We start from the raw sequence: 14046 nt of genomic DNA, 5'->3' as shown, positions 1-14046 counted from the left end.
TGTGTGTGTAACTTGTTTTTGTACAGCTGTTTAAGGTGTGTGTGTGTGTGTGTAAGTGGATTTAAAGGTCTTATACCACCTCAAATATTATATCTCATAATTTTAGAAAAGTGAACAAATCCACAAATGTATACACTTTCTGATTTAGCCTATTGTTGGGTCTCCGTCCCAAATAGCTGCATGTTTCAGTATCAAACTTCACACATAAACCAAGAGATTAGCCTTTACAGTAGCCTGAGGCTGCTGCAACCTGGTGTCAGAGCATTTCCTATTATTATGTACGTAAATCAGAGACACTCCATTTAGTATGTTACATTTCGTATGGTATGTATTCATTTGTGGTTGTCCATCACCCATTTTGTAAGATATGTTACGAATTTGTCAAATGTACTATCCACCTCATTTTCGAACACTTTTAAAACATGGAAGCCAAACGCATAAACTATGGATACAACTTATTCCATGCTCACGCATTATCATATGCAGGTGACTAGAAATCCCTACATTAGCATGATTCTGTTTGCCGATACATACTGACTAAATACACCATTTCACTGTCCTGTTATTGTGCCTGGACCATGTAGGCTAAACTGCAGAGAAAATCCCCCATAACTGATCCAAATGGTTGCCCAATCAGGCAGGCTAGATGTAGTTATTTCTAAATGAATATGCATTCAAAATGCCAGGCTTTTGATCAATTATTCAAATGGCATAGGCTATTAACTGCAGTTTACAGCCTAGACTAGAGTTGTGTACTCACTTGAAAACAAAATGTTTCATTACATTGTGTTGTTGTAGGATACCTTTCTTGTCCCTAAAAAAACTGAACCAATAGGGTAGCTTTTCGAGCTGCATACCTGGGTACTGGGAGGAAGCGCGCTCAGCTTCGGGACTGTACATATTGTAGGCTACGATTTCATTATTTGATCACTTTTTTTTTTAATTTTTTCGCTGTGTAAATTGAATGGATATCTTCACTAGATTATTAAGCCTAACATTGAGTTTATGAATTATGGGCTAATATGCATACATTTCTAATTTAGGTTATAGTCTACATCTCGAGCCTGTCTGACTTTGTTCTGTTGCACAATTGTGCACCTGGCCTCCGCAACCTGGGCTTTTCCTCTTAAATCTCAAGAGTCTCAAAGCCAAACTACAAAAACTGGTTGTAAACTTATTTCAATTCATTTTCTTTAGCCTACTAATAGCCTATTGGAGGATAGATGCATGCTTGCTTGTGCATGCTAAATGTAAGATGGGCAGGGAGTTGGAAAGGAGAAGCCCATATTTTCCTATAGCAGTCTTATCTTAATACCGGGCTACATCCTGATAAAGTGGCCTGCTAATGTACCTTTCTGGACATTCTAAACAGTCGAGAATAGACCCAAACTGATCCAAATGGTTGCATAATCAGACCTAGGTTGTAGGCCTCTGCAGTTACTTCAGCATGAAACAAAACAGGACTTTTGGGCGGATATTAAAATTAGGCTGTAAACAGCAGTGATGTATGCTATGGTCAAATAATTGTGTACTCACAATTGCACTATGTTAGCCCTGTTATAATAAATGTCAAAAACGTAGGCCTAGAGGCCAAATCAATAGTGGGGCTTTGTGAGCCCGGGGACCACAGAGCGCAGCAGAATGCACTACAGATCTACCTTTACATCATGTGTTAATTATTCTTTTTTGCACTTTTGACAGGTAAATATTTATCCTAAAACTCATTCTGAAACTAATATTTAGCTAAGGAATGGCCTAATATTTAGCTTCGTACTTTTAGCTACACATCACTTCTATTCTAGCTGTTCCCGTGCACGGCAGGCTATAGGCTACACAAGGCTCTCTGCAATAGACCATTCCTATAGGCTAGAAAAGCTATAGAACTGTAATTTTTCTCATTTTTTATACTAGGCCTAATAGCCTATTCAGGGAAAGAAGCACAGGACATACAAAGAGATGAGCAAAATGAAAAAGGAGACCCAAAGGAATTGGGAAAATGGAAGCCACTTGCAAACCACTTGAGCAGCGAGGCAATGTCATGCTGTAAAATAATTTCTACATTTAAATAAGAGTTACTATATCATTTTTTATTAGGCCTACATGTACAGTACCGTACCAGTCAAAAGTTTGGACACACCTACACATTCTTGGGTTTTTCTATATTTTTACTATTTTCTACATTGTAGAATAATAGTGAAGACATCAAAACTATGAAATAACACATGAAATCATGTAGTAACCAAAAATGTGTTAAACAAATCAAATAAATTATATTTGAGATTATTAAAAGTAGCCACCCCTTGCCTTGATGACAGCTTTGCACACTCTTGGCATTCTCTTTTTTTGATACCCTTCCCCAGATCTGTTCCTTCAACACAATCCTGTCTCTGAGCTCTATGGACAATTCCTTCGACCTCATGGCTTGGTTTTTGCTCTGACATGAACTGTCAACTGTGGGACCTTGTATAGACCGGTGTGTGCCTTTCCATATTATGTCCAATCAATTGGATTTACCACAGGTGGACTCCAATCAAGTTGTAGAAACAGGATGCACCGGAGTTCAATTTCGAGTCTCATCGCAAAGGGTCTGAATACTTATGTAAATAAGGTATCTGTTTTTTTATAAATGTGCAAACTTTTCTAAAAACCTGTTTTCGCTTTGTCATTATGGGTTATTGTATGTAGATTGATGAGGGGAAAAATGTATTTCATCCATTTTAGAATAAGGCTGTATTGGGGCCTCCCGAGTGGCGCAGCAGTCTAAGGCACTGCATTGCAGTGCTTGAGGCATCACCACAGACCCAGGGTCGATCCCAGGCTGTGTCACAACCGGCCGTGGTCAGGAGTCCCATAGGGCGGCGCACAATTGGCCCAGCGTCGTCCGGGTTAGGGGAGGGTTTGTATACTTGTCATCCAAGTTCTACTTTTGACTCATCTGTCCATAGAACATTCTTCCAAGCTAGTATCCAGGCGCTTCCAGGTGCTTTTTGGAAAACTTGAGTCAACTTTTTTGATGAGATGGGTCCCATTATGTCTGGCAAAAACCAAACACTGCATTCCACAGTAAGAACCTCATAGTAATGGTCAAGCATGGTGGTGGTGGTAGTGTTATGATTTGGGGATGCCTTGCTGCCTCAGGATCTCGACGACTTGCCTTAATAAAAGGAACCATGAATTCTGCTCTGTATCAGAGAATTCTACAGGAGAATGTCAAATCAAATGTTATTAGTCCCATGCACAGAATACAACCGGTGTAGACCTTTCAGTGAAATGCTTACTTACGAGCCCCTAATCAACCATGCAGTTTTTTTTTAAATTAACAAATATGAGTAAGAATAACAAATATGAGTAAGAATAACAAATAAAAGTAACTAGTAATTAACAATAGCGAGACTATACACAGAGTCAATGTGCGGGGGCACCGGTTAGTTGAGGTAATATGTACACGTAGGTAGAGTTATTCAAGTGACTATTGTTAGATGAATTTAGTTCTTGTGTCCATTAACCAATTCAATTAAAACACTCTGTCTGTTTCTAAGAATTTGTAAGATTCATATTTGCATAAAATGGACAGAGAACAGTCTCAAAATTAATCAATAGCGTTTATTCCCGAGAGCTCTGGTCATAATACCATGTACATTGGTTTATATACCTCACACTTTGTCATAAATGTCTCTCCTCCTCTCAGATACAATGGCAATATAATTCACAAGCCTTCTCACATTGTCTGCCACCTGTTAAACAATCTACTACAAGCCCAAGGTCTCTCCCCTCCCTGGGTGAGGACAGAATGTCCAGTAAGGAACACAGTATTCCAGCCGGTCTGACGGTTGCTCCATTAGTTTCTAACAAGGAACAGAAAGTCCTTGTTCTAATTTTTGACTAAAACTACACACCTTATATTCAGTATTATGACTATACATTCATACAGTAACCGAGTAGTATTCTGTTTAGTTATATTTCTAAGCTAAATGTATACATAATTTAGTCAGTATTCATAAAAATCCCATAACATACTATGCATAGATGATAACAGGGTAGCAGTGGGGGGAATGCAAATAGTCTGGGTAGCCATTTGATTAGATGTTCAGGAGTCTTATGGCTTGGGGGTAGAAGCTGTTTAGAAGCAGAGAGAACAGTCTATGACTAGGGTGGCTGGAGTCGTTGACAATTGCTAGAGACTTCCTCTGACACCGCCTGGTATAGAGGTCCTGGATGGCAGCTGTAGAAGGTGCAGCTCTCAATGGTGCAGCTGTAGACCTTTTGAGGATCTGAGGACCCATGTCAAATCTTTTCACTCTCCTGAGGGGGAATAAGTTTTGTCGTGCCCTCTTCATGACTGTCTTGGTGTGCTTGGACCATGTTAGTTTGTTGGTGATGTGGACACCAAGGAACTTGAATCTCTCAACCTGCTCCACTACAGACCCATCAATGACAATGGTGGCGTGCTCGGTCCTCTTTTTCCTGTCATCAGGCCATCCATCTGTGAGCTGAAGCAGAGCTGGGTCATGCAAGACAATGATCCAAAACACACAATCAAGTCTACATGAAAATTGTTAAAAAGCAATAGATTTGAAGTTTTAGAATGGCCTAGTCAAAGTCCAGCCCAATTCTGATATGTGTTCCACTAGTTGGTATTTCTTTTAGAACTGATCTAGACCAATTAGTGAAAATATATCAGAATTAGCCTGCCTGTGTACACTCAGCCATAGTCCTGGTACACTGATGCTTTTGAGACCACATTAGGCTACACGACAGATTGGTCTGAATTAACAGTAGCCTACCAATGGCCAAAAATGTGAGTGTCCGTATTGTAATTTGTGATAAACATCCATCAACGCTCCTACGTCATGTCTCCTCCCACCCATAACACGATATGTTTGCTCCATGGCAGGGGCTAGGACTTACAGCTGGCTTGTTTATGATGTGGTAGAGAGGGTAAAAAAATATTCGAAACGGAGTAGGCTAATGGTCGTCAGATATAATGAGTAGCCGCAAAAGATAAGAAAATTGTGCTAACGTGTTAGTGTAAACAAGCTTTTCTAGCAATGTGATGGTCTACTGAAAACAAGTGATCTTGCCTGTTATGTCAGTGTTTTTGAGACTGGATTTAAATGAAATGTAACCTATGTATTTTGACGTCAAGTATTTGAGCCATGACGATGATCTTCAACAATAATAAGAGAGTAAACTATAGGGCAGGCAAACTGTTTTCTCACCATCGTAGCCTATTATTGTCGACGAGTTATCTCGAGCGTTGTCGTGCTGTTGCTGTACATAGATTCAAAGTAGCCGCTCTAGTAATTAGGAGTTCGGATGGATCGACGTCTGTCTTTCTTGGCCCGGATATCTCCAACAGTTCCTAATATCAAATACATTGACATTCCACGTGAGTAGGCTACTAGTGTGCCAAAGCGATTACAATGTATGACAACCAAATGTTACCGAACATGGAATTGGATTTTGCCGCCCAAATTGCATACACTGTACTTGTCTGCAGTCTTTGAAGAGTGGCTCACACACACTGAGGCGTTCACATGGGATAAACTACAGCTAAATTGCGTGCATCTCATTATGTCATTAATGTGCGCTTAAATGCGAATTAGAGGCTATGTTTGGACAGCTTAAAGCCTATAATTCGAACGCACTACGAAAAAAGATTGCAGTCAAAGTGCAGTATACCAGCAGTCAGAGTGCAGTGTACCGGCAGTCAGAGTGCAGTGTACCGGCAGTCAGAGTGCAGTGTACCGGCAGTCAGAGTGCAGTGTACCGGCAGTCAGAGTGCAGTGTACCGGCAGTCAGAGTGCAGTGTACCGGCAGTCAGAGTGCAGTGCACCGGCAGTCAGAGTGCAGTGTACCGGCAGTCAGAGTGCAGTGCACCGGCAGTCAGAGTGCAGTGCAGTGCACCGGCAGTCAGAGTGCAGTGCAGTGCACCGGCAGTCAGAGTGCAGTGCAGTGCACCGGCAGTCAGAGTGCAGTGCAGTGCACCGGCAGTCAGAGTGCAGTGTACCGGCAGTCAGAGTGCAGTGTACTGGCAGTCACTGCATCCAAAATACCACTGTTGACTGCAGTTAAATGCATTTTTACTGCAGTTTCACAACTGCAATCTTCTTTTTTTGTAAGGAATACCACTAAACTAACAGATTACAGCCAGAAATCTAAACTGGAAAAGGTCTTGCACAGTAGGCCATTCATTTGATTTTTTTTTACTTCATCAAGCACATGCAGATATGTGCCATATCCTATTCCCTTCCCCCTTCATTAACAGACACCAATAGTGGAAATCGGCCCTTACCTTCATGGAATACAGAATCACACTAAACCTAGGACAAGTTATAATTGTCCTATATATGAAGTGACAGCTGGATAGTTTTTGCCACAAGCTATGCAAATTGTGTGTCTAAAGCTTTGATACAAACAAGACTACACAACATAGCCAGAGGACAAATCGGGTTGCTCATGTTTTTTCCCCATCTATTAACAGGCATGTTCATTGCTGAGGAGACTGTGAGATGGAACATATTAGTGAGTGTCATTCACCATGGCAAACTACTGTACTACTAGGGCATTTCCATAGCATCTGAGCTGAGGATGAACCTGAGGAAAGGCAGCAAGGTGGCAGGGGACTGTGACAGCCTCCAGATGGAGAGCAAGACACATTTACATTTAAGTCATTTAGCAGACGCTCTTATCCAGAGCGACTTACAAATTGGTGCATTCACTGAGCAGACGCATAACATCGGGCAGAAGAATGGAGAGATCATGGAATCTGAAGAGGTGGAGAATGGCAAGTCTGAACCCATAGTTCCTGTGGCCATGGATGGGCCCGTCACTGCACCTGATGGGGGTTGGGGCTGGGTGGTGTTGGTGTCCACCATCCTGGTGCAAGCCCTGACTTTGGGCTTCTCCCGCATAGGCATTTTCTACACGGACCTACAGACAGAGTTCCAGGCCAGCAACCAAGAGACTTCCTGGGTGCCTTCAATAATGACATCAGTGCATCATGCTGGAGGTATGGTAGTAGATTCACATCCTAGTTTCCATATATTTCCATAGATTCACCTTTTGATTTTAAGTAGGGCTTTTTCAGGGTTCTTTTTGCAGTTACACATTCATATATGCTTGCAGGGGAATGTGCTCAAAGTAAGTTCAGTAATCACTGACAGTCTATTACAGTACAATACTTCCTTTTTAAAACTCTTGAAGCAGATTGTCTAACCCACTCAGCCTGTCATGATCATTCACTGTGTACACATTTGATTTACAGTGCCGAGGTTTGCAGTCCAATAATGACTGGTCAGATCAGACAGACACAAAAAGCATAGAAAAGGTGTACATTATGAGAGTCAACACATCCCCTGTTTGTTTATTTGATAAGTGGGATTTCAGGGGATGGTCTCTCACCCTTACACACACACACTAACGCTGTGTGCTGCCTTCCTTTGGTCAGCCACTCACAGTGGGTCTATTTCCGTTTGGGTTTCAAGCCCTAAACATCTGGGAAAGTTGTGTATGTCCACTGCCTTTGTGCAACAACAAAGAAATCACCAGAACTGAATTAAGTTGAGCCAAACGATAAACTGAGCAATGTGTGGCGTGAATCAGTAAGCTGGTACATTACTTATTTCAATGGCCTTGCAATGTCAGGGTGTACTTGCCGTGACCTTACAGTTTGTACTACTTGTTGCGCTTCAGTTGCCTTAGTCGCAGCACTTGGCTCCACTAAGTTTAAAACCAGATGCTTTAAGACTTTTACTCAAGTAGTATTTTACTGGGTGATTTTTTTACTTGAGTCATTTTCTATTAAGGTGTCTTTTTGCTTTTTACTCAAGTATGACGATTTTGTACTTTTTCCGTATACCCACTTTTTTGGTGGGCATTGCGTATACTCACTTCTTATCCCCATGATGCGTATCAAAATAGTTTTGAGGTATATGGTATATCAAAAAAATATATATATATATATTAGAATGTTTATCTTAAAATGTTTTTCACATTTTAAGCGCAGCAATGTGCACATGGCAGTAGGCCTACACGCAAATGTTCCAAAATGCAATTTGCGGGAAAACACAGTTCTAAAATAATCACCTCAAATGCAAGCGGTTTCATGGACAGAGATTAAAATGTATCTTAGACATTTTGAAAGAGGTGAGATCTAAAGATGCAACAAATATCTTATGACTAGGATGATGGCTTTGGATGCTAGACAATGAAAGAAAGTTTATTTTGTTGGGTTTTGGCTATAGGCTACTTTAAAGCAAGGTAGCACATGCCTTATAATATGAAGTAAAATGTCCAGGTTTCAAACAATTAAAGGAACAGGAAAAATATAACTCTTCTGGTAGATGGAAAGGCTGTCCCTACTCAATTAAATGTTTAACTAGCTCATCAACCTACACGCAGGGCTGCAGGTAGCCTAGTGGTTAGAGCGTTGGGCCAGTCACCAAAGGTTGCTAGATCGAATCCCCGAGCTGACAAGGTAAAAATCTGTCATTCTGCCCCTGAACAAGGCAGTTAACTCACTATTCCTAGGCCGTCATTGTAAATATGAATTTGTTCTTAACTGACTTGTTTAGTTAAATAAAAAACCCATAATGACAAAGCAAAAACAGTTTTTTTTTAAAATAGCCGATTTTATAAAAAATAAAACACTGAAATATTACATTTACATAAGTCTTCAGACCCTTTACTCAGTACTTTGTTGAAGCGCCTTTGGCAGCAATTACAGCCTTGAGTATGACGCTACAAGCTTGGCACACCTGTATTTGGGGAGTTTCTCCCATTTCTTCTCTGCAGATCCTCTCAAGCTCTGTCAGGTTGGATGGGGTGCGTTGCTGCACAGCTATTTTCAGGTCTCTCCAAAGATGTTCGGTCAGGTTTAAGTCCGATATCTGGCTTTTCCAATCAAGAACATACAGAGACTTGTCGTGAAGCCACTCCTGTGTTGTCTTGGCTGGGTGATTAGGGTCATTGTCCTGTTGGAAGGTGAACCTTCCCAGTCTGAGATCCTGAGAGCTCTGGAGCAGGTTTTCATCAAGGATCTCTCTGTACTTTGCTCTGTTCGTCTTTCCCTCTATCCTGACTAGATTCCAAGTCCCTGCCGCTGAAAAACATCCCCACAGCATGATGTTGCCACCACCATGCTTCACCGTAGGGATGGTGCCAGGTTTCCTCCAAACATGATGCTTTGCATTCAGGCCAAAGCGTTCAATCTTGGTTTCATCAGACCAGACAACCTTGTTTCTCATGGTCTGAGAGTCTTTAGCGGGCTGTCATGTGCCCTTTACTGAGGATTGGCATCAGTCTGGCCACTCTACCATAAAGGCCTTTAAGACACACACTAACCAAACAACAGTGCTATGTGCCGGCACAGTTGAATTGAAAGGTAACTACACTCAAATCATAAAAAAGTGTGACTGAGAGCGAAAACCTCACACAAAATATGTCTGACTCAGTTGACAGTCTCATTTATCTCATTTATGTTTCAATAGTAAGCCTACTTCCACAGTACAGGTTGGCCTGTCTGTGAAATACCAATATGGGATTTATAATTTTAGGTCATTCAGCGTGTATGTCACTGTTTCTCATAGCATTTTTCACACAGGGGTGCCTTTCCTTCACCGGGTGGGCCATTTGGGAAATTTTGGAACAAATTAGAGTAATACCCACTTTTCCATGTACCACTACACCACTGCTTACCACATCTTACCTGGAACTCCATGTTTGTGCCAAAGCTTGATTGACTCCAATGCAATGAAAAACTGAACATAGACAAGGAGCCAATGAGACATGGTTGTCTTTAATGTTGAGTCTGGTGCACCCACTGCAATGACTGCTTCCACAGATTTCCTTCTAGTAAGCATAACAATGGGATAGGCTAAAATAAGAAGTGTGTGTGTGGGGCGGGATCTCGCAGAGCATTGACCCTTCTGTTTTCACTCAACAGCAGATCCTAGCAGTGAAACACAACCCAAACGTTGTTTGACTTACTCGAAGTCATTGTATCTCTTTAGAGTTGTGCTTGGGGTCCCATCTGGTGCAAAAGGCCCTGCACAAACCACCAGTTTGTTGAAGATAAAGATAGCCATAGAGGGCAGTTATGCTAAAATTGTTGGATTAGGGAAACTCCCTTGTACCTAAGGCTCTAAGTTTTACTGTACTTTCTTTGAGGTCTTTGTGTGTTTAACCAATAGCACGTCTCCTCCTTTAGGTCCATTCTGCAGTGTAATGGTGGAGAACCTTGCCGGACGACGGTGATGGTGGGTGGGGTCCTGAGTGGTCTTGGAATGGCGGCCAGTTCATATTTACCCACACCATCACTGAGCTCTACGTCACAGCTGGGGTTACAGGTCACTAACCTCCTAAAAAAAATGAATCACTCCACAAAGCAGTTAACCCCTAACAACAGATCTAGAATTAGATAACCCTACATCCCAATCTTTGCCATCTTTATTTTTAGGGAAGGTAAAAGAAAATCACACCCTGTATTAGTGGTTAGGGGCAACCTCTACCTTCTCCCATGCATTCAGCCATGTGCCTTATTCATTGTCTTCTCCTTTGACAGGACTTGGATTCTGCTTCAGCTTCCAGCCCGCAGTGACTATTCTTGGGCAGTATTTTGTGCGGCGGTGGGCTTTCGCCAACGCAATGTCGTCCACGGGCACTGCCCTGGGCCTGTGCACCCTGCCCCTCCTGGGAAACTACCTCCACACTGAGCTGGGCTGGCGGGGGAGCTTTCTGGTTCTGGGGGCCGTCCTGCTCAACTGCTGTGTGTGTGGAGCTGTGATGAGGCCTCTGTGGAGCCACAGACATCGTGGCCAGCCCCTGATGAACCACGGGCCTCTTCAGCCGGAGGAGGAGAAGCCAAAGGGGAGTATGAGGGCCTTGTGGGGTGGCCTGAATGCCGCCTTGCACCATCACATGGCCTTTGACCTCTTATGTAACAACCTGCGTTACCGTGTTTTCTCTGTGGGCATCACTTGGATGATGCTTGGCTTCTTGGTGCCGCTGATCTACCTTGTGCCCTACGCCATGGCTCTCGACATGGAGCAGAGCCGGGCCGCCCTCCTCCTCCATCCTGGGTATCGTCAACATCATGGTGAGGCCGTCCATTGGCCTGCTCTTCAGTCTGCCCTGGTTCAAGGGGCGCTACATCTACTTGTTCTCTGCTGCTGTGCTGATGAACGGACTGAGTAATTGTATCTGCTGTATCGATGCCAGCTTCCATGTGCTGCTGGTGTACGTGCTGACCTATGGCCTGTCCATGAGCGTGGTGGGCTCACTGATATTCACTGTCCTCATGGATACGTTGGATATGAGTCGCTTCCCCGCTGCCCTGGGCCTGCTCGCCATCATGGAGAGTGTCACGCTACTGATCGAGCCCCCGCTCGCAGGTACCGAACTCCCTGAGGTGTGTGTGTGTGTGGTGTGTGTGCCTCCCCTACATGAAAACCAGGCGAGGAGATGTCCTATTCAATGATGAACACATTCATCAAGTAAGTGTTGTAGTGTAACTTGAAGTAGTGCTAGGCTTAACACAGGCTGTGGTCAGAGGCAAGGAGCATATCCTGTTGCTTGGATTCCACGGACATCCAACCAATCATGTGTGTGTGTGCTCATGCCTGTTTGTGCATGTTTCAGGGGGTCTTAAAGACAATTTTCAGCTCCCTCCTTCCTGGGGAGGGGGCATTCCAGCTCAAATGTCAGGTATGCAACCTACTTCTGTCTGACTGCTTATGTAGTTGGTTGTGTTTCACTGTGCAGTGGTAGAATCAAAGACGGCATAGTATGGAACTGCTTTTCCAATAGAAATCCCCGATCACACTTGCAGGCAATGTCATGGCGACTTTGGCCAGCTAAGCTCGTGCATAAACACATCATTGGATCTAACGATCATCTTGCGCCGAACTGTGCATGTGCAGGCTGTCAAAATCAAAGGCACACCTTCGATATAGTTTTTTATGACAAATGGAAACGTGTCACTTTCACCAGGTTGGAGTAATAACATGTTCAACTGCTTAAGACATTGGCTCTAGTCTAGGTTGTGCCTTTTACAAAATGAACAACTAAGGAAGAATGTTTCACTTCTCTCATTGAGTTCTCAAACCCCGGCCTGGTCTGCTTTACAAGCGTTTCCGGAAGTCATACGATGTTGCGCCTCTGGGTTTAAGAAGTTTGGGGGAAATACTCTGTTATTGTTACAGTTATTCCCTTATGTCATCATGAACTGTCTGTCATGCACGGCTGGGGCTTTACTCATGCTGATTGGCTCCTGATATTGTTGTTTATGTTGTTGTTACAGGAATCCTGGTGGACAGAACTGGGGAGTATTTTTATGTCTTCCTCGCCTGCAGTGCGACTGTTGCCTCATCGGCTGTATTCCTCATGGTGTCTTTCTACTGCCTGGACAGAAAGGTGCTAAAGGGGCAGCAGGTGCCACCGCAGGTCTCTCCACCAAAGCCTGCCAGTGTTCACAATGTGGTCCCCCAGTGCCAGTACAGCAGTGTGCCCACCAAGGGGGACAAAGACAAGGCCTCAGACTCTGAGACTGGGGATGTCAGCTGCCTGTGAACAGCGTCATTGTCCAAACACACAGATGTATATTTCCTATGATTTTGTGATTGTATACCCTGTGCTGCTGATCTTACAGTACAAGTGTACGATAATTGATATGATATCCCAATCTGTTAGGATCTGACACTCCAATTATAGTATACACACTCTTGCCTCTTGACTGTTATACTCAACTCTTGGGTTGACTATTTCATCCAATGGGTTCGTGCTAGGAGTGGATTATTCATTGCTATTACAGTCTGCACTGTTTATGCGGACTAATACTGTTATTGGTGATCGAATACAGTACTTTTTCACACATTCCACAAACCTGTGCCTTTCCCCCTCACACCCTGTTACACATTCATCAATATCAAGTTGTTCAAGAAGACATACCTTGGGAATCCTTCGCCACCCTTCAACAACCAAGATTGAGAAAAAAAAAGAGATGTGCCTTGTACATGCAATCAATCAAAATAAACATTGAATATCTGTAGGCCTATTAAATGTCATATATACATATACTACACCAGACGAAACCTCAACTGAATGATGAGTACTGTAGGCCTACCAGTTTATTAAGATGGATATCATTGACTGACTCAAGTTCTTTATCCCAAGAAGTCTTGGATTTTTGGGGGGGCCTAAACATTTCTTTATGATACTGTTCATGTCTTGTTCTTATGTTCATTGTGTAACAGAGTTACAGAACGATCAGTAGCTTACTGCTATGACTGAGAATGTCTTGTGTAAAAGTGCAGGAGTTACGAGGACATGGGTGCTATTCCTTGTCAAAGACTGAAGCAAGTACTGTAGGTGTTAGAGATTTGTTACTTCTCAACCTGCTTGTTTTTCAGGTATCATCAAGAAAATATTATTCTAAGGAACATAGTCACATGCAGTACCAGTCAAAGGTTTGGCCACACCTACTCATTCCAGGGTTTTTCTTTATTTGAACAATTTTATACATTGTAGAATAATAGTTAAGACATCAAAACTATGAAATAACACATGTGCCATTTTTGGGGGGATGGCAGATAGCCTAGCGTTTAGAGCGTTGGGCCAGTAACTGAAAGGTTGATGGATCGAATCCCTGAGCTGACAGGGTAAAAATCTGTTGTTCTACCCCTGAACAAGGCAGTTAACTCACTGTTCCCCGGTAGGCCGTCATTGTAAATAAGAATTTGTAATTAACTGCCTAGTTAAAAATGTTTAAAGTAACCAAAAAAGTGTTAAACAAATCAAAATATATTTGAGATTTGACAATAATGACAGCTTGGCATTCTCTCAACCAGCTTCATGAGATAGTCACCTGGAATGCATTTCAATTAACAGGTGTGCCTTGTTAAAAGGTCATTTGTGGAATGTCTTACCTTCTTAATGTGTTTGAGCCAATCAGTTGTGCTGTGACAAGGTAGGGGTGGTATACAGAACATAGCCCTATTTGGTAAAAGACCAAGTCCATATTATGACAAGAACAGCTCAAATAAGCAA

General features: G+C 42.7%; 1 protein-coding gene across 1 annotated transcript; it reads left to right on the top strand.

The window, feature by feature from the left end:
• Window positions 1-4932: 4932 nt before the first annotated feature.
• On the top strand, window positions 4933-13160 carry slc16a5a (solute carrier family 16 member 5a). Its single transcript, XM_046368921.1, is given in 8 exon segments — window positions 4933-5389; window positions 6485-7012; window positions 10211-10237; window positions 10240-10301; window positions 10304-10349; window positions 10565-11069; window positions 11071-11393; window positions 12302-13160. Coding segments are annotated over 7 exon segments (1653 nt in total). The 5' UTR covers window positions 4933-5389; window positions 6485-6591; the 3' UTR covers window positions 12571-13160.
• The last annotated feature ends 886 nt before the right edge of the window (window positions 13161-14046 follow it).

Source organism: Oncorhynchus gorbuscha, linkage group LG11, assembly GCF_021184085.1.
Source record: "Oncorhynchus gorbuscha isolate QuinsamMale2020 ecotype Even-year linkage group LG11, OgorEven_v1.0, whole genome shotgun sequence".
In the NCBI taxonomy this organism is placed as follows: Eukaryota; Metazoa; Chordata; class Actinopteri; order Salmoniformes; family Salmonidae; genus Oncorhynchus; species Oncorhynchus gorbuscha.
Note: the sequence above shows the minus strand (reverse complement) of the source record. Positions and strands in the feature narration are given on the sequence as shown.